Source organism: Ailuropoda melanoleuca, chromosome 16 (genome assembly GCF_002007445.2).
Source record: "Ailuropoda melanoleuca isolate Jingjing chromosome 16, ASM200744v2, whole genome shotgun sequence".
NCBI lineage: Eukaryota > Metazoa > Chordata > Mammalia > Carnivora > Ursidae > Ailuropoda > Ailuropoda melanoleuca.
The window spans coordinates 57,902,858-57,927,749 of NC_048233.1; the positions used below are offsets into that span (position 1 = coordinate 57,902,858).

The 24,892-nt window shown below is 37.6% G+C and overlaps 1 protein-coding gene across 2 annotated transcripts in view; it reads left to right on the plus strand.

Annotated features, from left to right (window-relative positions):
• The window catches only part of ANO3 (anoctamin 3), a 397,040-nt gene that overhangs the window by 343,681 nt on the left and 28,467 nt on the right, over positions 1 to 24,892 (plus strand). For both annotated transcript variants that reach the window (XM_034645910.1, XM_019807105.2), the window contains 3 exons: positions 12,709 to 12,791; positions 13,224 to 13,364; positions 13,874 to 14,038. In XM_034645910.1, coding sequence (XP_034501801.1) covers positions 12,709 to 12,791; positions 13,224 to 13,364; positions 13,874 to 14,038 — 389 coding nt within the window. The remainder of the gene's footprint in view (positions 1 to 12,708; positions 12,792 to 13,223; positions 13,365 to 13,873; positions 14,039 to 24,892) is intronic.

A 24,892-nucleotide genomic window follows, 5' to 3' on the forward strand; every position in this document is an offset into this window, starting at 1 on the left:
TGTTATAGCCGGTGAGAGTATAGACGCTATTGCACGTAAATGTAGGTAAGTGAGTGGGTGTGGTTTTAGGGGATAATTTCTTCTGAATACTTTATTTTGAATGATGAGGGAGACAGCAAAATTGCAACTGAGAGTGATAAGAGTGTATGTGCTGGCTGTTAAAAGAGAAAAGAGAAGGTATGATAGCATGGCACAGGTCCGTTCCAGTCATTAATTTAAAACAAATCAACTCACCCAGCATACCTGTCTTTTTCTCCAGTGATGTTGGTGTGCTTGGGTACAGATAGACAATAGGTGGAGTGTTGCTTTTAACTAGGGTCATGTTCAAACTATGAGTTTATGACAAACTGAGACAAGAGCTAGAGCTCTGAGGGTGTATGCAGGTGAGTATAATGGCAGACCATTAGAATCATAAAGAAGAAAGTGAGGGCAGCAGGAGAGGAAAAGATAGTCAAAATATGCTGGAGTTGAAGACTGAAAAATCTTCTCCAAGCGTCAATGGATTGAAAATCTGGGTCAAAGTGTCGTTGGAATTGAAGTTTATAGGGAGTGAGCTAGATGAATGGAGGTGATAATTGGAGATTTTAGAGAGTTTGCAGTCATTGATCAAAAGTGTGCTGTGGGAGTACATGAGTAAAATAGACTAGGAGAAAACAACTAGGAAGAACTATCTAGAACTAGGAGAAGAACTAGGAGAATCTATCTAGGAAGATAGAGCTGAGGTCCTAGAAAGATTTTCTGTGTATATTGCTGTTTCCAATAATTATTTTAGGAATCATGTTGAAAAGAGTTACACTAAGCCAAGAGTTTAAAAATCTTAAGATGAGCTAGGGAAGTCCCCAGGGAGTGGTAGATGACTTCCACTAAGAGAGGTAGTAGGAAGTATGGGTTGATAACATAAGACTCAAATCTGTGAATGAAGAGGAAGAGGAAATGGTCTTGAAGCAGCAATGAGGAGCAGCAAGAAATACACCACATCTTCAGTCCCAATTGGTATGGGAGACAAATAGCTATTACCTGAGAATGCCATATGAAAATTGGGGTTTCAGGGGTGTCCCAGGTTTCAGTGAGCACAAGAAGGTGAGGGGATGTAAGTTACTGTTGATGACTCTGAGCAAAAGAGAATATAGTGAAAGTTTCTCAAAGTGTTGGGAAGGAGTGGGAGATGGTCACAAAGGCAATCTGTTTCCCTGAAACTAGAAGATCAAAATCTGAGAGTTAAGGGATGATCTGGAAATCCTGGTCTTGAGATAACTGCTATGAACAGAATTAAGGAGCACAAGGACTGAGTCATGATGGACCCAGTTGCAGGTGATAATAGAAGGAAAAGGTGTGTGTATAGGATACGGTCATGGGGCATCTTGCTAAGATGGAGAGTTCTGGTCTCCCTCTAGACTCCTGCTCATAGAGGAATTCTGAAGTGAAGCCTCTTATTCCTAGCACCCAAAACAAACTGCTCAGCTTTGCAAGTGGCAACCTGCTGGAAAATGATATTGCTCTCTTTAAGTACATGATATTCTGTTGTGCAGAAGTGCCCCACAGTGGATTCATTCCTGTATGATGGAATATACCGTTATGCAAGTTTCCTTCTTTTAGAGCCCTGATTTCGTTACTAAGTGTAATCTCTTTAGATGACTACTGCTCAGTTTATCAACTATGCAATTTATGTTTATAGGGACTTCATGAAGTTACAACAAGCCATAAATATAATAAAATGGCAAAACTGGCAGATGGATAATATAACTTATTTTGTCACCTTGAGGAAAAGCATGATTTATTAGTGCTTTCTAAAAAAAATATTAAGGCAGATAATTAGAAAATCTGGGCATCTCTAATTTGTTTTTTTCTGGCTAGAAAGTTACAATAGCTAAATAATAACCATGGCAGCAACAGCATACAGAGTTTATTTGCTGAGTGTCCTCAGCATTGTGCCATGACCTTGCAAGGGGCACAGTGAGGAAAGAACAAGATGCCAGTGCTAGGTCTGTCCACTCTGAAGAAGATTCTTGATTTGTTTCTTGGCTCAGAACCCAAGGCAGAAGAGAAAGAAAACTTATCCGTGACCTGAAGGGGATTTTGAAATCAAGTTCATGGACAAGAAATAGCAATGACAAGTGCCTTTCTCATCCATTTAGACTCGAAGCACTTTAAACACTTTGGAGAGAACAATGAAAACATGCTGTGTTTAACCAAGCTGACAGTTCCTAGAAGCTCTTAGCTACAAAACAAGAAAGAAATTTTTGTATGGCATCAGGACAGAATCCTTAAAGGAGGACACTTAGGATTATTGGGACTCCTCCCTTTGAATGAGTATTTGAAGCTAGTAAACCTGCCTTAGCAGTCAGAGTGACGTGAGGGACACAGTCAAGTCCATTTGGGGCAGGAAAACTTTATTTCTGAACTTTGGTATCATCATCAGTAAAACAGCAATAAAAAAATCATTTCTTATACATGGAGCTGTTGTGAGGATTTAGTGAGTTAACATGTGTGAAACATGTAGTGGGATGGCTGGCATACATGTGAGTGATACATTACTGCCCCTCATGGGAAAGAGACACACAGCTTTGGAAGCTACAAAAATATGAACAGAAAATGAGCTATGAAATAACTAAACTGGGAAAAATCACAAATTTACAAGTTTTAAAAGTCTCCAAATACGTAAAGTCAAAAATCTAAAGAAGTAACAATATTTTAATTAGCTAACTGCCTACCATATTTCTGTAATGCTTTCTTTCCTGCATTTCTGTCTGTATTTTATTAAATTACCTTTTAATATGACGTTTAAAAATATTTCAGAGAATGTATAGAAAAGCAATTCAGTGTTTCCTCTTCCTCTAACCTGGTGAATTGAAAGTCTTTTTTGTTGATAGTTTTGAAAAGTTTATTTCAGCTTTATAATTCATTATTCGTAGTGTTATGCATTTTTAATATAAATTTGAGAAGGTCTCTGGTGTGTTTCACATGTGAGTTGAAATTTAATTTTTTTAAAGATTTTATTTATTATTCAAGTGAGATGGGGGAGGGTCAGAGGAAGAAAATCTCAGGGGCGCCTGGGTGGCTCAGTCATTAAGAGTCTGCCTTCAGCTCAGGGTGTGATCCCGGCGTTCCGGAATCGAGCCCCACATCAGGCTCCTCCACTGGGAGTCTGCTTCTTCCTCTCCCACTCCCCCTGCTTGTGTTCCCTCTCTCGCTGGCTGTCTCTCTCTGTCTAATAAATAAATAAATCTTTAGAAAGAAAGAAAGAAAGAAAGAAAGAAAGAAAGAAAGAAAGAAAGAAAGAGAAGAAAGAAAGAGAAAGAAAGAAAGAAAGAAAGAAAGAAAGAAAGAAAGAAAGAAAGAAAGAAGAAAGAAAGAAAATCTCAAACAGCCACTGCACTGAGAGTGAAGCCCGACGTGGGGCTTGATCGCATGACCCTGAGATCATGACCTGAGCCGAAACCAAGAGACATCCACTTAACTGACTGAGCCACCCAGATGCCCCATGAGTTGAAATTTTAAAAATAATTTTCCATAGGGTAGTTTTTGGCTCCTGTACTTCAGATCTTATTTCTCTTGCTTTATCACTGCTGTACACCCCAAAACATGCCATCTCTCCATATAATCGCTGGGCTGGCACCCGAGTCTGCACATGAAGTAAAAGGAGTTTCCTCAGAATCTATTGCTATCTTAAGATAGTTAATAATCACTGAACAATTTGTGTAATTGTCTGCAAACCACATAAATATATCTTCCTGAACACAAACTAAATGTATCCGTGACTCAACATTCGATTAACCAACTGTCAGAAACACTCAGGGCCAATCTACTGCACAGTATTTGAGGAAGTCAGAGATTCTGGCTGTGTGTAAAGGGAGCTTTTAGGCACATCAAAATTATAAACATACACGATTCAATCATTCTTTGACTAAGTAACTATTTGCTTGAATAGTGGACCAAGAAGCATTAAGGTTGCTTCTGCATGTCTGTCTCCACAAATTCAGATATAGTGGTCCAATAAAATAAAGTAATCTTTTTAGACAATCAAGGTATAAGCATGTATCAAAATTTTATCAGGGTTTTACTGCAAAGGAAAAGTCCTCTAAGAGATCAATGAAAAGATTTCTGTCTTAGTAGAGGCAGTTATAAGAAAAGAGAGTGGTTGGTAATCATTTTTAGACTCCAAACAGCAACAACAAAAACAGAAAAGATTTACAGTCAAAGAACTTTAGACTGTTGATTGATGGAACATGGAATGGCGAGCAGCCAACCTCCCAGAAGTTCTCATTCTCATTTAGGTCTTTTAGAAATTTGTTGAAAGAAAAAAGGAAAGGAAGGAAGGAAGGAAGGAAGGAAGGAAGGAAGGAAGGAAGGAAGGAAGAAAGAAAGAAAGAAAGAAAGAAAGAAAGAAAGAAAGAAAGAAAGGAGGAAGGAAGGAAGGAAGGAAGGAAGGAAGGAAGGAAGGAAGGAAGGAAGGAAGGAAAGAATTGGAAGGAAAGAAAGAAGTATTCTTAAAGATTTCATCTGTGATGCTAATTTCTTCCCAGAAAGATGTTGCAAATTATACAGTTTGAAAAGTTCTATCCCAAACCATGTTTGGAGTAATTTTTCCTTTGGCACAGAAAAAGGTCAGCATTTGGAATGGATCTGAATTTCAGCCAAATATCTTCCTCAGGTAACTTAACCTCCAAAAGCTTCAATTTGCTTATCAACTGAGTGAGATTAATAACCTTGTATTTACCTGGGTTGTTGTGGAAATGATACTGGTTAATTTAAAAATAGCTAGCACAAAGTCTGGGACATTGTAAGTGCTCAATAAATGCTAGTTCTCTTCTTCCTCTTTGGGAATATGATGCAACTCATTTTCACTTTTTTGTATGCTCTCTATGAATAGAAAAATATGCTCTCAAAAACGTAAGTTTTGAATTGAATTATTTACTCTAGAAACAGTTTTACAGTCTTAAATACAATATAAATCATTTGGTAGATTATGGGCAAAAGAAAGTATATGGAAACTGACCAAGACTGAATTTGTGAATCAATTGAAATATAAATAAATGACAATAGTTTTATTTTTCCTGCAGGAAGATATACAATATGTTTAAATTTTATGAAGTAAATTTTATATTGTATATCTCTTATGCAGTAGAAACCAAGAACTTTGCCTATATAAAGTTCTTATGGATAACAACTAACAGAATGTTGAAAAAATGGTTATGGTAACTTATTATACTATTAAAATGAATTAAGCATAATTTGACCACTTACAAACTCATTCAATGCCCCTGTGAGGATGATTTTACTACTTTCACTGTAAGTTGTGAAAATGGAGGGTTCTCGTTATGTAGACATTCGTCCAAGGCATTTGTCACACAATTAGAAAAGTGGATAGGCAGCTTTCAAACCCAGAACATTCCTACCTACTCCAAGCCATTTTCTTTCTCCAGCACCACATTGCCTTTCCTAGATGTTGTGTTTTTGTTTTGTTTTGTTTTGCTTTATTTTGTTCTGTTTTGTTTTGAGGATTGCTGTAACTTGATCAAGAAGATACATTTTATGATGTTTATGACAAATGCAAAGTTAGTCATTTCTTTTATAGTGACTGTCATTCACCTGTGGTACCAAGTACAGTTCTAATTGAAATGTACCCAGTTCCAGAGGGATGCTTGTAAGGAAAAGGCAAATATTTAACAATGTTTAGGGCTCTGGCACTGGCTAGTCAGAATGAATGCAGACCTCAGTTCCAGAGCGCTTTGCTGGAGGCCACAAACTGTTTCAGGGCTAAACTGGACAGGCGTCCTGTCCAGGTGAAGCTTTCCTGGGAAGGACAGACCAGTGCATGAGGGGTGTGAGGCAAGTCAGGGACTCGGTTATGAGTTTGCTTTTCCTTTTTTCAGTCATAAATTAACAACTAGTATGGCCATACCTTTGAGTATTGGCAACATACCAGCCTTAAATAGACTGTTCAAGAAAAATACCTTGGAGGGAATTATCAAAATTTTAATTATAGCTGTTTTATCGGTGGTGAGATTGCAGGTGACGTTTAGTTTCTTCTTTACAGTTTTAATTCACTGAGTGAATTCAGTATATATATATACTGAAAGACCCCTGTATGTCAGAAGTCAATCAGACAAGGAGGTGTTCCAGTTATTTTTGCTGCTATTTCTACATTTGTAATCAGAAAATGTTCAACAGAATTAAGGAACGTAAGTGTATCAAATAGTTGAGGGGTAAGATGAAGGGAGGGCCTGAGAAAAGTTAATCCTGTGTTTAAAAGGTTACATTGTATTTTATAAAAATATATGGCAAAAGCTGACAAGTTTTTATTTGTGTAGACTCCGATAACCACCTCCAGTGACAGAAGAGTTAGCTTTAGAGGGACTGTTAATGTCAAAGTTAAGAGTCTGCTCTGGTCCAGATTGTCCTGAGAGTTCTCACTGGATTCTAATAGAACATCATGCTGTTTCTGTATTGCTTCTTGTTTCTAAATGAATTTTCCTAGAGGAAAAATGATCAAGTCTGATTTTAGGAATCGGTGAAGATTTTCAGTACTGAAGGTCCAAATGCTGGTCTTCCCTTGTTCTTAGAACCCAGCTATTTGTGGTTTTCTTTGTTACTTAATATTGTTAGCAAGGAAGAAGGAGGGGAGGGAAATTGGAAGTCAGGTCAGAGAGAGACTGCATGTCCTTAGACAAAGAGGAAATTTCACAAGACAAGCGAGTCTTGACAAACCAGTTCCATGCGTGCTTGGGTCTCGTACCATTCAGCCCAAATATTCAGAATCTGTCACTTCACACATATTTAAGCTCCTTATATTGATTAGCCTGCTTTATCCTGATGGAAGGAACTCCATTAATTACATTTTTGTAAGGTGCTAACTGGAAAAAGAAAGAAGGTAGCTTTCTCTGGGCATGGAAATGTAAAGTGTTCCACATTCCTGGCTCCTGCTAATTGTACAACCTGTTTTGTGAGGTTTCTATTTCTACCGCATGTATGGTGATGTTGCAATACTGTGTGGGAAAGGCACCTTATGCTCGAGGATGTAGCTGAAAATAAATCTGGGGAGTGGAAGGTCTTTAGTGGTACTCGGGTGTTACCGACGTTGGCAGTCTCAGAAGCGTTTCTCTGATAAACTGTTGTTTCAGCCGGGTCTTCTTTTGAGAAGGTTTTAAATCTTTATCTCTTCTGATGAAAACAATACTTGCAATTCCCTTTTGTTCTTCATATTCGGGCATATTTAACTTCATTTGTGTTCAGGATTGACCTCTTTCCCCGGCTCCATCTCCGTGAGCCCCCACCCCCTGAAGTGCAGTGAAGTCGTTTTTGAACTTTTTAAGTAATAATGACTTTTCCACATAAAATTGAACTTGATGGCTCAATGTATAAAATGGATATAGAATGGACTTCTCTGGTGAGGGACTCTCTTTCCCTGTCTCCATGGAGCATAATTTGAAAACCTCTGGAATAATGGAAAGAGCACGTGACCAGGAGTTATAGTCACAAACACTCAGTTCCACTCAATAATTCAATGTAACAGTTATTGAACATGTCAGTGTGCCAAGCACTAAAAATGCTGAGGGAAAAGGCATTCTAGAAACTTAAGTTCAAGTGTAGGAAAAAGCAGACATAGCAGACACAGTAAAGCATTGTAGATGCTTTGGCAGATTTCTAGACGAGGCCAGTGTTACTTGTCAACCACTCTGGGCCTTGTTTTCTCTAAATTTGAAATAAATAACTTGAAACAAACTATATAGAGAATCTAACCTGCTTGAGGGGACCTGGGTGGCTCAGTCGGTTAAGCATCTGTCTCTTGGTCTCAGCTCAGGCCTCAATCTCAGGATCATGAGTTCAATCCCTGCACTGGGCTCCACACTGGGCATGGAGCCTACTTAAAAAAGAAGGAGAAGGAGAAGAAGACGAGGAAGAGGAGGAGGAGGAAGAAGAAGGAGAAGGAGAAGGAGAAGAAGGAGGAGGAGGAGGAGGAGGAGGAGGAAGAAGAAGGAGAAGGAGAAGGAGGAGGAGGAGGAGGAGGGGGAGGAGGAAGAAGGAGAAGAAGAAGGAGGAGGAGGAGGAGGAGGAGGAGGAAGGAGAAGAAGAAGGAGAATCTAACTTCTTTGGGATACATAACTTTACAATTCTGTCACTCTGCACCATTGACTTTGGATCACAAGGAAAAGCCTTTGGAAATGGACATGAGGAAATAAATGGAAGTTCAAGATGCAGCATGTGTATCTTTGAAATTTAAAGTAGAGAAAAGTATGTCATTATAGTCAGAGAGGCAGGAGTAAAAAAATAAATACAATGTATGGTTGCTAAGGAACAGAAGTATGCAGTATCATCTTCAGCTTCTCCATAATATTCCTCCTACCTCAGTGATTCATGTGAAAGCTGGCTTTCCCCTGATCACAAAATGCCCTTCTCCAAAGGAGGCCTCTTCTCTTCCTACCCCATCCCCAACCCACTTTCACAGGACCAAGGGGAAGAGCTGAGAAACTGTACACACGGAGGGGTAAAAAGAACATAGGTGGTTTGTACTTCTTGTACAGTGTGTACTTTGTAGGTCATAAAAATGCTCCGTAATCCATTTCCACAGACAATTAGTGTTTGCACTTTGGTAAATATCCTTTTGGGCACTAATCATATATACACGATACATAAACACGTATACTATACATACAATATATACTATAAATTTCTATAACTTCATCTACATCTATATTTATAGTGACACGTCCTTCTAAGTGAAATGGCTTTCCCTTTATACACGTTCATTTTTAAAGCATTTTCACTTTTACATTAAGGCAGTTTAATAAGCTCCCTGTCCTCTTTACCATCTCATGTTCTCTGTCACCCTGTTCGTTCTGAGCCATCATTCCTTAGTCTTTCCACATTAGTTCATGCCAAACCTTTCATCACCAATTACAATAAAATGACTAATGATTGCTTGTCACTTTCACTTTTTTTTTTTTTTAAGTCACTGATTAATGGAGTCCTTCATTCTCATTCTTCAATCCTGAACTGGATGCCAGCTCAACCCCTTTCCTATCCTTTGCTATCAAGAAAGGGGTCCAGTTCAGAGAATGCTTCTGGAAGAACAAAGTCACTGAATTGAGGCCTTAAAGTGTTTAGCCTCTCCATCTCACATTTCTATCATTTGGAACCTACTCTTTAGTCTAGGGGGCAAAATGTGAGCCAGTGGGACAAACCTTGCTAATGACTCAGGACAGTGTGGTGGTTTATTTGATTATGTTTTATTGGAATTTGAAAGCATTCAGATGGATGGGGCACTCAGTAGTTTAGAGTAAGGCCAGCCTTTCCTACTGTATTTCTATTAGTCCACACGTCTACCTACCAGAGAGGACCTTGAAGCCATTTCTGCTGGGTGCTTCTGCTCTGCCCTTTTTTCTCAGATCTTGGCATATGTAAAAACCCTTTCTTCTTTCCATGGCTACTTGATGTATTTGTGTCAGCATACCGTGCAAGCCTCCTTAATGCTCAGCTGACTCTTTAGGTCCAGTCTAACTGCCCGAGTTCATAATTTGGGTTTTCTTCTGCTCTTAAACTGGCTGTGCAGTGAGATACAGTCTTCCCAGCATCCTGCTTCCTTTTCAGGCCCTCACTGCAAGCTCAGAGCCTCCTGCCGTAACCTGGGGAAACTACCGGCTTGTCGTAAAGTTCGAACCTGTTGATATTGTTAATCACTTGGTATTTTCAAAATTACTTACATTCTAAAATCTGGTCTTTGAGAATAATTTACATACAGTGAAATCTACAGATTCTAGGTGTTTTTTGATCACCTTTGAAAATGAAAGGGACACCTGCATGGCTCAGTCGATTAAGCGTCTGCCTTTGGCTCAGGTCATGATCCCAGGGTCCTGGGATGGAGTTCTGCATCTGGCCCCTAGCTCAGTGGGGAGCCTGCTTCTCCCTCTCCCTCTGCCACTCCCCCTGCTTGTGCTCGCGCTCTCGCTCTCTCTCTCTCTCTCAAATATATAAAAAAAAAAAATCTTTTTAAAAAACGACATAAACTTGTATAGTCACCTCTCCTGTTAAAATTTGTAATATTTTCATCACCTCCAATGGTTTCCCTGTGCCACCTGCCGGCCACCACAGCCCCAAAAGCAACCACTATTCTAATTTTCAAAGTTAGCGACTTTCATTATTAATTTTGTTTTTATTAAATTTAGTAGGGATTAGTAAGTGGTCCTTTTTTCCTTCTTTGGTGTTTGGCATACTGATAAATTATTTATTTATTTTTTCTTTTTAGAGGGAAAGAGTGGTGGATAGGGGCAGAGGGAGACAGAGAATCCCAAGCAGGCTCCACACTCAGCGCAAAGCCCAACACAGGGCTTGATCTCATGACCCTGAGATCATGACATGAGCCAAAATCATGAGTCAGTCACCTAACCCACTAAGCCACCCAGGCACCCCAGCATACTAATAAATTACTCTACATTCCCTCGTTCTAATTAAAAGTTTTTTAAAGTGAGAATATTGATTCACTTGAGAGTTTAATGATCTGTAAATAAAATAAGTATATCTCAAGCTGAGAATGGATTTTTAACACAAAGCCTAGTTTATTATTGATATTCAAAGAAAAAGCATTTGTGGAAGTTAAAATTACACCAAAGCCAGTTTTCAGGCTCACAAAACCAAGATTACCTTTATTTCTTAGATTTTCTGTGAGATGCTTCTAAGCAAAGTTTATGCTGGAAAGGTAAATTAAGAAATGACTACGTGACACATTTAAATTTTAAACCTTGACTGAGATCAGTGATAATTAGAATTTTATTGCCCATTCTATGTCAGGTACTGTATGAAAGACTTTAAGTCCCAGGCTTATAATTACTGCATGTTGTAGTTGCTTATTTAATACAATGCTTTTTTTTTTTAAAGGTTATGCCAATTTTTTTTTAAAGATTTTTTATTTATTTATTAGACAGAGATAGAGACAGCCAGCGAGAGAGGGAACACAAGCACGGGGAGTGGGAGAGGAAGAAGCAGGCTCATAGCTGAGGAGCCTGACGTGGGGCTCGATCCCATAACGCTGGGATCACGCCCTGAGCCGAAGGCAGACGCTTAACCGCTGTGCCACCCAGGCGCCCCAATACAATGCTTTTTTTAAATTCAGTTTTCCTTTCATAATAAATTATTTCTCTCTGTCTCTCCTTAAATATACTTCCTCTATATCCCACTTATCTTTTAAGTTCTAGATCTCCCTATTGGTAACACTGATTATGCATAACCATTTTTTATAGCAGATCCAGTATTTGGAAAACCTCGTTTGTCTCCTGTCAGTGGAGCTTGGCTATCTCGATTCTTTTAGCCTTGTCTACTCTCTTAAAACTTTATATTAAATCCGTAGATAGCACAGGTAGTAGGCCTGGGGGGGAAAAATTAAAAATATGAAGACCGTATGGCTAATAACTAGCAAGAGTTTCAGTCCTGACTGTGCCATTTATTGGCTGTATGATCTTGGACACAGTAATTTTATACCTTTGTTTCAAATATCTGATGATAGTAATGCCTGCCATATCTACTTGTGTTATGAAAGTGACAAAATTAAATCATATGTGGGAAAACACTTTGTACATTGTGAAATGTGATAAAAATGTAAGATAATGTGATTATGAACATTGTATTTTCTAACCAATATCAGGGCTGATTTCTAATTATAAAGAAAAAAACAACAAAACCTCAGAATCATCTTCCCCTGGCATTCTTTTGCATTAAAGCCTAGAGAATAATAAACACAGACTGGGAAGAACACCTTGCTCCTTTTCTCTATACTGCTTGTGGTGGTGGTGGTGTTTTTCCAAAAGCATGTGTTTCTAACTCTTACTACAATGTAAGTTAACTTTATTTAGATGACTGTCTCTCTCTACTAGATTAGGAAATCCCTGAGGTTAGAGTACCTTGCCCAAAATAAGAGAACAACAAATGGATGGTTGGATGGATGGATGGTTGGATGGACGGATGGATGGATGAATGGATCGTTGAATGATACCACAGTTTTTAAGAATGCACGTGTGAGGTCTTAATGATGTTTTCAACGTCTTGAATGCTGTAAGGTGAAGCCCACTTACTAGAAACAAAGCAATCGTTCTCTTAACTGTTTACACAGAAAATCCAGTTAATGATTCAGGCATTTTTTTTTTAATTTTTGCATTGAGTCCTCTCTAGTCTATGCTGAGTTCACCCAGAATTTCATCCAAGAGTGTCTTCTCTGGTCTCTCTCTTTTGTTCTCCTTCTACCATGGTAACCTTGTCCTTTTCCTTTCTCTCTCTCCCACCCCACTGCTCTCTGGATCCTGGAGAGTAGCATCTGGTCTTTCTTGTTATTCCTGGCTGTAGAAGCCTTTCTTTAGGTCTGTTACATGATTTTGAAGAAACGTATGCTAGTCAAAAGGGCCAATATATATTTAGCTCACTAATATTGACCTTCTTTTATAGCATCACTTTGATGGGCCAGGCTAGCAAAGTCCTATGCTTATTTAATCCACTGAAAAAATTACTGTCTAGGAGTTCATGCTGATAGCAGTGTACAGAGACAGGGAGGATGGGATAAGGGAAAAACAAAAGTCCAATACAAATTTAATCTATTTTAATAATTTAATAGTATGGTAGAAATGCATTAATCCAAAAAAGAAAGACAATGATGAAAGAATGGGATGTGGTTGGGCAAAGAATAATAATAATGATGATGATGATATAATTATTATCTATCTATAGCCACAGTCTTCTTGGAGTTTTGGAAAAGGAGAAGAAGTACACTGACCTATACTTGGGACCTTATTGAATGGGAGGAAGAGGAGGTAAGATGCTAGGAAACCAGGAGACAGGGAAACTGAGATAACATATGATGCAGAAAATTATTCACTGTCCTTAACATCGATGCTAGAAGCAGCTAAACACCATTAGGTTTTCCTTTGATGTTTTTTATTAACAAGATTTCTTATTTCATGAAGTAAAGAGAGATCATTGCTGAAGTAATGTAATTTTTTTTCAAAGCACTTCCATGATATTTCCTAAAACTACATTAGTGGAAAATTGTGTTAATTAAAATATAGTTTAGGGTTTATTTGGAAAATAATTTGTGTTTTATTTTTTTCAAAGTTACTTCTTTTCCAAGACTTGCTATAAAAGTAGGCCAAAATCCAGGAATTTTGTTCCAACTATTGGAAGATTTTTTCAATTTTTTTTAGTTTATGACTTTGAAAGGTAGGTAACTTGAGTTTATTTTACAGGAAACGCTTCGTCCCCAGTTTGAAGCCAAGTATTACAAGATGGAGAGAGTGAATCCCATCAGTGGAAAACCTGAGCCACATCAGCCTTCCTCAGACAAAATCACTCGTCTTCTTGTTTCTATCTCAGGAATATTCTTCATGGTAAAGTACAACCATCAATATCATTAATGTTGTGGGATTCCACATTTAGAAGGAATTTCTAAGATACTAACTCATTTGGTGACCCTCATGGTCAAACCATATCCAGTTTAGTATGCTTAATACATGCTATTAAAATTAAAATCACAGCAAGTCATGGAATGATTACAAAAAGAGTTTGGGTGTATCTTTAAACAAAACACTCTTTGGAAGAAACAAAGATCATCTAAGATAAAATGGAAATTCTTTGAGTTGCCCTGATGAATTAAAACTAAGCATTCCACTTGAAAGTGGAAATTTGAACAGTTTAAATCTTATAACATGTATTTTGACTCTAATGAAACTCAATTTCTTAAAGGAAAAAACTGAATTTATGTGTCCTTTCTTGGAAAAGTAAATTCTTTTAGCTTGGGGGTGGGGGGGTGGAGGTGCAGTATATTGGTCTATGGTATTGCTTTTGTTTTGTTAATTTTGCAAAATATGGCTGTCTTCTCTGGTCTCCCATATTGTAGATTTCTTTGGTGATCACTGCAGTGTTTGCTGTTGTGGTATATCGCCTGGTTGTCATGGAACAGTTTGCATCATTCAAGTGGAATTTCATCAAACAGCACTGGCAGTTTGCAACATCAGCTGCTGCTGTCTGTATCAATTTTGTAATCATTATGGCACTGAATCTTGTAAGTGTTTACAGTTTTCAAAAGGTTAAAAGGCATGGGTAGGGGAGAGGTCTATGTTTCCTTCATGCTTGGATTGTATTTACAGGAAGCCAAAATGAGCCCAACCCACATTTCCATCAATGGCAGCTCAGTGTAGCGGAAAAAAATTCATCTATGTGGTTTGGTTGATGGATTTTTTTTAAATTAAAATCGGTAACAGTTGTATTGTCTTCCTTGTACTTTGAGTTTATAGTCTTGATCAGTGAAAATTTCCATTCATTGAGTGTCTAGTGTGTGCTAGAAAAAGGGCTATGCTCTTTTCATTCAAATAAGGGATTTTTTGGTTCAAAAACCATTCCAAAAAACTTAACCTCAGTGGAGAATCTGTTAACAAAAGTATAGGAAAATCTGTTGAAACAGAAGGCTTGTTACTTCCAAGGCCTCATGTGAAATAGAAAATAGCTACTCCATTTTCCTTTCTCTGAGTCTAAGCATTTTTCTCCTTCCTCCCTTTCTCTTCCTTCCTTCCTTCCTTCCTTCTTTCCTTCCTTTTTTTTCAGTTCCTTCCGTTTGCGTGTCTGCTCTGTTCTATCAGGAAGTGTCTGTCTTTGCTTAACCATGACCTGTCTTTCTTTCATGCTGTGGTATTGCAATGATTTTGTGATCTTCTTTGGTTCTAATTATGCAGCCATGTTGGTTTCTATAGCCTTTTTTTTCAAGATTTTATTTATTTATTTGACAGGAAGAGAAACAGCAAGAGAGGGAACACAGGCAGGCGGAGTGGGAGAGGGAGAAGCGGCTTCCCACAGAGCAGGGAGCCTGTTGCGGGGCTCAATCCCAAGACCCTGGGATCATGACCTGAGCCAAAGGCAGATACTTAACAACTGAGCCACCCAGGCGCCCCTTCTATAGCTTTTTTAACAGAGATCATCCAGCATTTCAATGTACCAGTTTCTCAGAGAGAACATCTGATTGGTTCCACATCACATACACTGATTGACTTGTGGACTCTATGGCTAAGAGGGTATTATTGTGTCTACCTTGGCCCATGTCTTCAGCAAGGTCTATGGGTGGGGTCCTATTTTCTCTGAAGACAGGAGGCATTGATTAGCACATTTAGGGTAATAGTCTCTTTCCTTTAATTCTTCCAACAATGCCATAAAACCAGTATTCTTTCCTTTATGTAAATAAGAAAATGGATTTGCAGAGCTTGAAGGACGTGCCCCAAATCAGACATATACTAAGTGTTAGTGCTGGTATATTTACATCATGAGATAATTTCTGAAGATAGATGAGCCATACTCAAATAATGATGTTTATATTATGTACAAGTAATGTGCATTTGGGTCTAAATGTGGATTGACACTGATGTTACATGTTTAGCCTGGAGAGGGCTAGGACCATTTAAAATAATCAGAAAAGTGAGAAGTCACTATGATAAGTAAGTTTTAATGCAGGATGATAGTTAATATCTCCTATTGGAGTCAGCTTTCTTCAGATTTGTTTTGCTTTGTAGAAGGAAAATACTATTTACAGTATCTCCAAACAAACCACACAATATTTTAAATTTATGCCCTTGACTCATAGATTAAAGTAAATAATAAAAATATAAGACAAGGATGGAGAGGCATGGCTGGTAGTGCGTGTAAGGTGTTATAGGCTGCACCTTACGCAAAGTCACCACATTGAAGGGGGAGCCACTCACAGCATAGATATTGTAGATTTTTATATTATGGTTATACTGTTGTGGTAGATAGTGAAAGATCTTGTTTCTAACAAAATCAATTGTATATGACAATTTTCTAGTCAATAGAGGTTATTGGGGGTGGCTTCATTATCTGAGGAAAAGGAGGCTGAATAGTTGATGTGTTTATTTCTAAGTAACACTAGCAATCAGCCAGTCTGATCTTAAATTGACTCCATTTTTTTTCCGTAGTAGGCTGGTTTACATAAAAATGACTGGTGATAGTCCTGCTCTCTAGGATCTTATAGTCTAGTGGGGACATAGGACACAATGAAGAATGAATGCATCGTAGCTGAAGCACAAAAGGCTCTGAGTAAAATGGGAAAGAAGCCATCAACTGCATGTGAAGGGGGAGTCATGATGATGTATTGGAAGACTCAAAGCAAAGAGGAGAGGGTACTTATTCTGATGAGCCAAGAAAGAGCAGAAAGTGGACTGTCATTTGAGGAGATTTAACCCACAAATGTACAGAACCACAGAAGTGCATGTTCTTTGTCTTAAGGACATGGTGAAGAGTGTCTGTAAGACATACATTTATGGGAGAATGACGAAAAAGATATTAGAAAAGTAGATTAATGCCACACTGTGGAGATCTGAAATACCATGTAAAGAATTTGGACATCATTTTTTTTTCTTATACGCAGTGGGGAGCCAATAGTAGGGGTATTTGATAGGTGAATAATCACTAATTAACCTTATCAGATACACTTATAAAAGACATTAAAATATTAGAATATATTATGATGTAATTACTATCATTACTATGCTAATGAACTGTAAAACTTTCAAGAAAAATGTTAGGCTCTCTGAGGAAAAATATGTTCAAGACTGCTAAAATTAAAGCTAGGTATCCTGAGTGCATTATCAAACATGGAAGAAACTGGGGAAAAAATGATTACAAACTAGTAATACTATCTCATCTAAGACACTGTAGTAACAAGACATTCTTTTTAATTTTAAATAAAAAGATACTTTCCTATTGTATAAATCAATCCCAAATGTAGACAGATGTAATGCTTCATGAACAAACATAAACCTGATTTTAAAAATATATCTGGCAAAGATAGTATCAAAAATCAAACTGAAGAGCAATTACAGCTACACAGATAAAAATCCCAAGTACACGTAAAAATGTTATCAGGAGCTCCACACCCAGCACAGAGTCTCCTTGTCCCTCTCCCTCTGCTCCCCATGCCCCCCCCCGCTTGTGTGTTCTCTCTTTGTCAAATAAATTAAATACATAAAATCTTTTTTAAAAAATTTTGAAAATGTAATCAATTATCTCTGAAAAGTGTAGGTGATTTCTTTTCTCTACACGTTAAACATGTATTCTGCATTTTCAAATTTTTTTATGATGAGCTCATATACCATCTAAAACTAGCAAAACATAAACATATATATTAATTTCTGATATTTTAAAGAAATCAATGATGGCAGTCCAAGATTTGTGTAGAAGGATAAGATTTTTATTGTATTATTACTTAGGGTAGTAAAAATTGGTGAGAGACCCCCTAAATGAACAAAAACAAGAGAATATTAACTCAAATTCTATATGATGGAGCACCATATAACCAATTAAAATGCTGTCTTAATATTATTTAAGGACGTGACATGCAGTTACAGAAAAAAGGATGTATAACTGCACTTGATTCCCATTGGAACACACCTGCATTTTGAAATTTTAAGGAATAACAATAAAATATTAACAGTGATTTGTTTCACAAACTGAGGATTTCAGAGAGGAGGGGGGTGGGAGAATGGGATAGACTGGTGATGGGTGGTAAGGAGGGTACGTATTGCATGGTGCACTGGGTATAATACGCAACTAATGGAGCATCGAACTTTACATCGGAATCCGGGGATGTACTCTATGGTGACTAACATAATATAATAAAAAAATCATTAAAAAAAAATCTTAACAGTGGTTATCTCTTGCTGGTGGGATACTATTTGATTTAATGTAATTTTTTTGGATTCTTTCAAATATTTACCTCTATATGTAGACTTTGATTTATAATCAGAAAAAAATTACCTTTACTTTTAAAACATTCTACCATGATATAAAATTTGGAATAAATTAGAATGGAATGTACTTTATTTTTACTTTATATACGAGTCACCCATAAAACCACAGCCACCTAGAAGGCAAATTTGGCTCACTTTTTAAATTTGGTCTTTCACCAAGTAAAGAAAAGATTTATCAGTGACCAAGCAGCATACCAGGACGCATGCATGCGTGTGTGTGTACACACACACACACACACACGCATGCACTATTTCTATGTGTGCTCCCTCCCTTCCCCTGTCCTCTTATCACTGCCCCGGCTCTCAGCACTTTGTGGTGCCAGTTGTTCAACTTGGTGTCCTGATAAAAAGCAGCAGACACTGAATGCAGGCAAAGCAAAGATTTGCACTTGACCTGTGTGATCCTGGCCATACCATATAACATCTTTGAGTTTTAATTTTTTGATCTTTCATATGAGGGTGATAACTCTAATGCATAGGGGTATTGAATGAGTTCCTCCCGTGGTCAATAAATGCTAACCTTTTTCCTATTTGCTTCTCTTCAGTGTTTTAAAATTGTATTTCTCTTTAAAAGTCTGTATATACTCCTGTTCTCTTTCTTGCAAAGTACCAACATTTTCTCCATTTTTTCCCTTTCTTTTCATCTTTAAATCATAGAGTTTATTCATTAACCTTCAGTCCAAGGTATAGAAATGCCAATGATCTTTTCTTTGGTGTTTCTAAATTCTTCAGACCACATCTGCATTTATTTATAAATATTTTTAGTTGTTACCTATTACCCATTCATAAATTTTTAAATACTCAGAATTCTCTGTAGATAGAGAATCACATCTAAGATGTTGTATTATGCCTTTTGATCAAATTTACGTCTAAAATATAAGAAAATTTGAAATATTTAATTCATTCATGCAAAAATCATACCATTATGTTAATTTTCAGTAGTCTTAAACTTGGTTTTCTTAATCTTTCTTTCTGAAGTTACTATTTTGATCTTTTTTAGTTTTGAATTACAAAATCAATACATTGTTATTATATAAAGTATTGACAGTATGAAAACATTTAAAATATTAAGAAAAGACACTATTTTCTATCCAAAATGCCACTCATGTCCCTTCCTATCATAAACTAATTGTAACTACTGGAGATAATCAATGTTAATGGATTCATGTCTATTTATTCCCCTCACCATCGGTTATTAGTGTCTTCAAAAGAGTACCCTGTGTTCCTGGATTTGGCAATTTGTTCCAAAGACCTCATGATCTTCAAAAACATCATGAGTGAATTAATGAACTGGCCTAATATTTTTGAAGATGGAAAATATTTCATAGGGAAAATGAAAAGGCCAAATATGTTTTAATTAACTTTTCCTTGGGAAGGCAAGCATGACAACTCTGGGAACAGAACCTCCAGGTCCAGGATTCAATCCTTGGTTTCTACCCAGGGAAATAGCTATCTAAGCTGAAGAACTTGTCATGATCAGAACCTGTAATTGAATAAAACAGGAGCTTTCACCTTCATACATTTTCCTTACAAAAGGATTCTTTTTATTTTCATTGATAATGCAAAAAAACTTCAATTTGGCTGGTTTCCCTTGGTGTACCAGACTCCAATTTAGTATTATTCCAGTTGTTTCTTAATCACCAGTCCCTTAAACTCTGACTCTGCCTCATTTCCAACCCCCATTTTCAGTTACCATCTCTTCCCTAGAATCACAGTGAACCCATATTCATAGAGTCTTCTTTCTCATAACCTTCAGATACAGCTTTTTCTCACTAAGTCTGTATGTTTAATGAGGCTCAATATATTCCTTCTTCCAAACTACTGCTTTTTACAGATAACAAAGGCTGAACTAGATGGAGTGAATCTCCTAATTGTAGAAATAATACCTCTGGAGACAGATGAGGATAGTATTATTTTTGTCATAAAAAACATCTTTTGAGGTCCTCAAAATCCTACTAGCTCTACTTAATTAAATACAAGAGCTAACTCATCCACTGGTCCTGAGAGAAGACTGATGTTCTTTTCTCTGAATGTTTATTTCTACTTGTTGGGAATTTTGACATAAAGATTTAGAGATTGTTGGTAGTAGAATCAGCCACAAAACTTCTCCTTTGCCCTTGCAACTAATTTAGGAAAAGATTTTTAAATGGATTTTAGGATAAAGGAAGTCAACTACACAGCCAACTCAATAAATGTGTAAAGAATATTTTATCCCTCAAATTTAATCAGTGTAAACCTTCCATGCCCTTCTGAACTTAATGTATTCCTTTCCTACTCAGGATGTTAAAGCACTTCACAGAAATAGCCCATCTGATTTACCTGAACCCACAGGATTAATTTAAGGTTAATCAGATAAACATAGATTAAAACTGTTAATATCAAAATGCCATCTCTGTAAAAAACTTATACCACCAAAATGATTGACCTAGAATACCAAATGCTACCTCTTGTTATTTTCAGACCAACACTAAATATGCGGCATATAAAAAACGTGCTTTTTGTTTCTTAATAGCTAGACTTTGTGATCCCAGTGCTAACATAGTCTCCAAATGAGGGTTTGGCCTCAGTCAAAATATTCTATTAATCTAGGGGCGCCTGGGTAGCGCAGTCCTTAAGCGTCTGCCTTCGGCTCAGGGCATGATCTCGGCATTCCGAGATCAAGTCCCACATGGGGCTCCTCCGCTGGGAGCCTGCTTCTTCCTCTCCCACTCCCCTGCTGTGTTCCCTCTCTTGCTGGCTGTCTCTCTGTCACATAAATAAATAAAATCTTTAAAAAAAAAATCTATTAATCTAATCTGCTTTTCAGCTATAACCCATATGCATGCAATTATGAAATATGGGTGTGGCAAAATAGTTTCAGGTAGTCAAACACTTTTTTTTTATTCAGGAACTTTAAATATTTAAAGTACACAACCAGAAATTTTAAGCCATTCATTCATTTCTTTTGTCTCTTTCATCGCATCAGTGATTGTTGTGAATTTTGCTTCTGTAACATCTTTCTTATCTATTCCCTACTCATCATTCTCACTTCTACTTCCTTAGCTCAGCTACTTTTCTAGCTTGGACCATTGCAGTAGCCTTCTAACTGGTGAGTCTTCCTGTCTTTTTCAATTCTTCTCATCTCCCTTGCCCACTGCTCTTGGAAGGATCTTTCTGGGGCACCTGGGTGGCTCAGTCGGTTAAGTGTGCCACTTTTGATTTGGGCTCAGGTGATGATCTCAGAGTCATGGAATCAAGCCCCCAGTCGGGCTCTGCGCTTAGTGGGGAGTCTGCTTGAGATTCTCTCCCTCTCCCTCTGCCCCTCCTGCTCCTTCTCTCTCTCTCTCAAATAAATAAAAAAAATCTTAGAAAAAAAGAAGGATCTTTCTAAACCTCAGATTTGATCATTTTATTTTGTACTTGAAAGTGCTTAATGGGTTCCCATTGCCTCTGGTATAAATTCTAAATTCAATAGCAAGGCACAGAGGCCTCCTGTTATTTAAAGCCAGTTTTCCTTTTTCATCTTGTTTAAAGTTGGATCTCCCTCCCTCCCTCTCACGCTCTGCACTCCAGCCTACAAAATCCCTTTTGCTTGCTCCCTGGCATTCTGCTTTTTCACAGCCCTGTCACTTGGTTCGCAGTGCTTCCTCTATTCACCTTTTTTTCCTTTTATCTCCTTGCAGGCTATTTCTTTATCTTTGAAAATTCCAGTAAAGGATCCCTTGCTCCATAAAGTTTTTTCTCAATCCCATATGTAGAATTGAATAATCTCTTCTTTGTGTTTATTCTTCTCACTAGGTGCTTGGACATGCCTAGTCTCCCTCCTTATCGGACTCCCCTGGTGGAATGAAACACTCTGTCTTGTAAATGCTGTTCTTTACAATGCTTGGGCATACCTTGTCTCCCACTCTCAGGGTATAAGCTCCTGACAGCAGGGTCTCCTCACTTTTCTGTCTCCAGGTCTTTGCCTATGTCTAAAAGACATTTAGAATATATGCTTCAAATAAATTTTAAATATTTTATTCTCCAATTTTCCTAGCATCGTGAATAGTATTCACATTGCAAAGATCTTAGCCTCTTGAATAACCGTTCAAAATTTTTTTGTTGCTGGAATTCTATATTCAGTGTCTTTCACATTTGCAGTACTTGTGATTTTTCAAACTAATAATTAAAGAACATGCATCCTCTAAGCTTTCAAAACAAATGAATCATGGCATCCCAAAGTAAATATTCAATTTGGGATAAAAATATGAGTGAAAATATTGAAAATTTGATTACAAGTCCATTTTACAGATCATGATAGTAACTTAAAGATCATTTATTGTTCTTACTAAGCTTCAAATCACCTGGAACATTTGAAAAACTAGAGATCCCTGAGTCCCATTCAGAATGCCCTTTGTGGAGCTGGGAAATCTGTACATGAAAGAAAACATTCAAAAATACTCTCCAAGTGATTCTGACCTTGTCAGTCCCTAAAATAGCATTAGGGAATCACTGATTTAAGAGATCTGAGGTAAATTTGATACATAGTGAAGATCAGAAACTACATTTTCAAAGATAAGTCACAAGTAATTTAACAATGATTAAAACTTCAATTATTTTTTAACACCTCTTACCAGACATACAGCTAAAATTCTACAGAATTTGAAAATAAGAATTACTCTTCACTAATCCCATCCTTTTTTTCCTTTATGTTGCTGTCCCTGAAAATGCTATACTACTTAAAGGTGCCGTGAACAGCATGGTTAATGTCAGATAATATTTCCAAGAAGATTTTGATGAAATTTAAAAATACACGATTTAAAAATATACAATTTGTATATACAAAATATACAAAAATACACAAACATGTACAAGAATACAATATATCCTTGTTGCTTAACAGTCAAACCTTAATTAAAGAATAGGTTACAGTAGCATGACAGCTGTCTGGTCTCATGATCACTGTGTAATTTTAAAGAAAAAATAGAAACATCACGGAAGTACTCTTGTAGTTTGAAATTTCTGGGATTAAGCCAATTAAACCACTTCAACATTGTCAACAAAAGAATGAACTCGTGGGACACCTGGTTGGCTCAGTGTGTTAAGCGTTTGACTCTTGATTTCGGCTCAGGTCTTGATCTCATGGGCCATGAGATTGAGCTGGCATTGGGCTCTGTGCTCATCTGGGAGTCTGCTTGAAAATTCTCTCCCTCTGCCTCTCCTGCCTTCTCTAAAATGAGTTTAAAAAAAAATGAACTCCTTTTGGTATTCCTCTTCTCATTTTTTTAAAAATTTTATTTATTTATTTGAGATAGAGAGAGAGAGAGCACGAGAGGGGGACGGGCAGAGTGAGAAGCAGACTCCCCACTGAGTGGGGAGTCCAATGTAGGGCTCGATCCCAGAACCCTGAGATCATGACCTGAGCCAAAGGCAGACACTTAACTGAAGGAGCCTCCCAGGTGCCCCTCCTCTTCTTATTTTAAAATCCATGTACCTTGTGTACCCTATAACCAAAAAAAAAGAGCTCCAACTACATTTAAAGTACTCCATGCTGGTTCTGAACTTTTTCACATTAGTAATTTATTTCCATCTCTAGATTCGAGAACATGCTTTCCTATGTTTCTTTCATGGGCCTGACCACTGAAGATCTCAAATGTTCCTAATTTTCTTAAACCTGGGTTACCAATTACAATGCAAATAGGTCATTGTATAATAGGGTGACCAAAGGATTGGACCATACATCTTAACATGGAAAAGAGGTAATGCCAAATGACTCATCTAATAAGAGGACTCACTTTTTAGAAAATATTTGTTTAGTTTGCTCATGTTTATATCCGTGGTTTCTAGAAATTAAGAAAGTAGATTACTGGGAAAGAGCAGTCTATCTTTGATTCTGCAAAACTCTGTTTTGAGCTCATTTTTACAATACAAGTTAGATTGCAAGGCTCTGATGCAGAGATGTTGAGCACTAAGTCAAATGGCCCTTTCACAACAACCTTGCCCTTTCCCTGACTCATTCTCATTTTCCCCTAACAGAGTTCTGTGTAACACCCCAAAATAAAGCATTAGTAGGAAGATGATGACTTCTCAGCTCAGAAAAATTCTAAAGACCTTACCATGGACTACAAGGCCCTGAAAACCTATTTCCCTCTGAGATATTTCTCACTCATCTCTTACTACCTTGCTCTTTCACTGCCTCCACTCCTGATCCTCCGACTGCCTTGCCGTTCATCAAACACACCAAGCACATCCGGTCTCAGGGCATTTGCACTTCCTGTTTCTGCGTCTCCAAGGTACTGAGCTCAGATCTCTTCTTGGCTCCCTTCCTCACTTCATTCATGAACTCTGCACTCAAATGTTACCCCTCAGAGAGGCTTTTCCGACCACACTATAAAATAAATACTCTGTGCCCACCACCCTTCTCTGTGCACACAACCTGCTGTATTTTCCCTTTCCTGACCAATTACATTATTGTTTGTCATGTGTCTCTAGCCATTGGATTTTAAGTTCAGTTAAAATAGAGACTATGTCAGGGGCGCCTGGGTGGCACAGCGGTTAAGCATCTGCCTTCGGCTCAGGGCGTGATCCCGGTGTTGTGGGATCGACCCACGTCAGGCTCCTCTGCTATGAGCCTGCTTCTTCCTCTCCCACTCCCCCTGCTTGTGTTCCCTCTCTCACTGGCTGTCTCTATCTATGTCAAACAAATAAATAAAATCTTTAAAAAAAAAAAATAGAGACTATGTCTGTCTCTTTCTGTCTCAAGATAACTCTTTAGAGGAAGAAGTAGGTTTAAATCATGGCCAAGATGAGTAATCACGATAGTTCTATTGAAAGAACAGTTAGGGAAGGTGAACAACTTTTAGAGCATCCAGATACCTACCTTTTAATTTTGCATTCCAATAGGTAGAGTTGCTGGAATTTATAATATAAAGAATAATTTGTTGAATTGTGGGGTTGGTTATATTTACATCCACACACATATACCCACAAACATATACTGTCCTTCTGTCTGTAGCATATTTGTTTTTCCAGCTAGGTTTATTTGGAATTTTGTGAAATATATTTCCTTTACTTAAGTCTGTATGAGTGGTGGGTTGAGTAGTAGTGGCAGGGGAGAAGGTGGCAGGATGTGAAAAATGCTACCA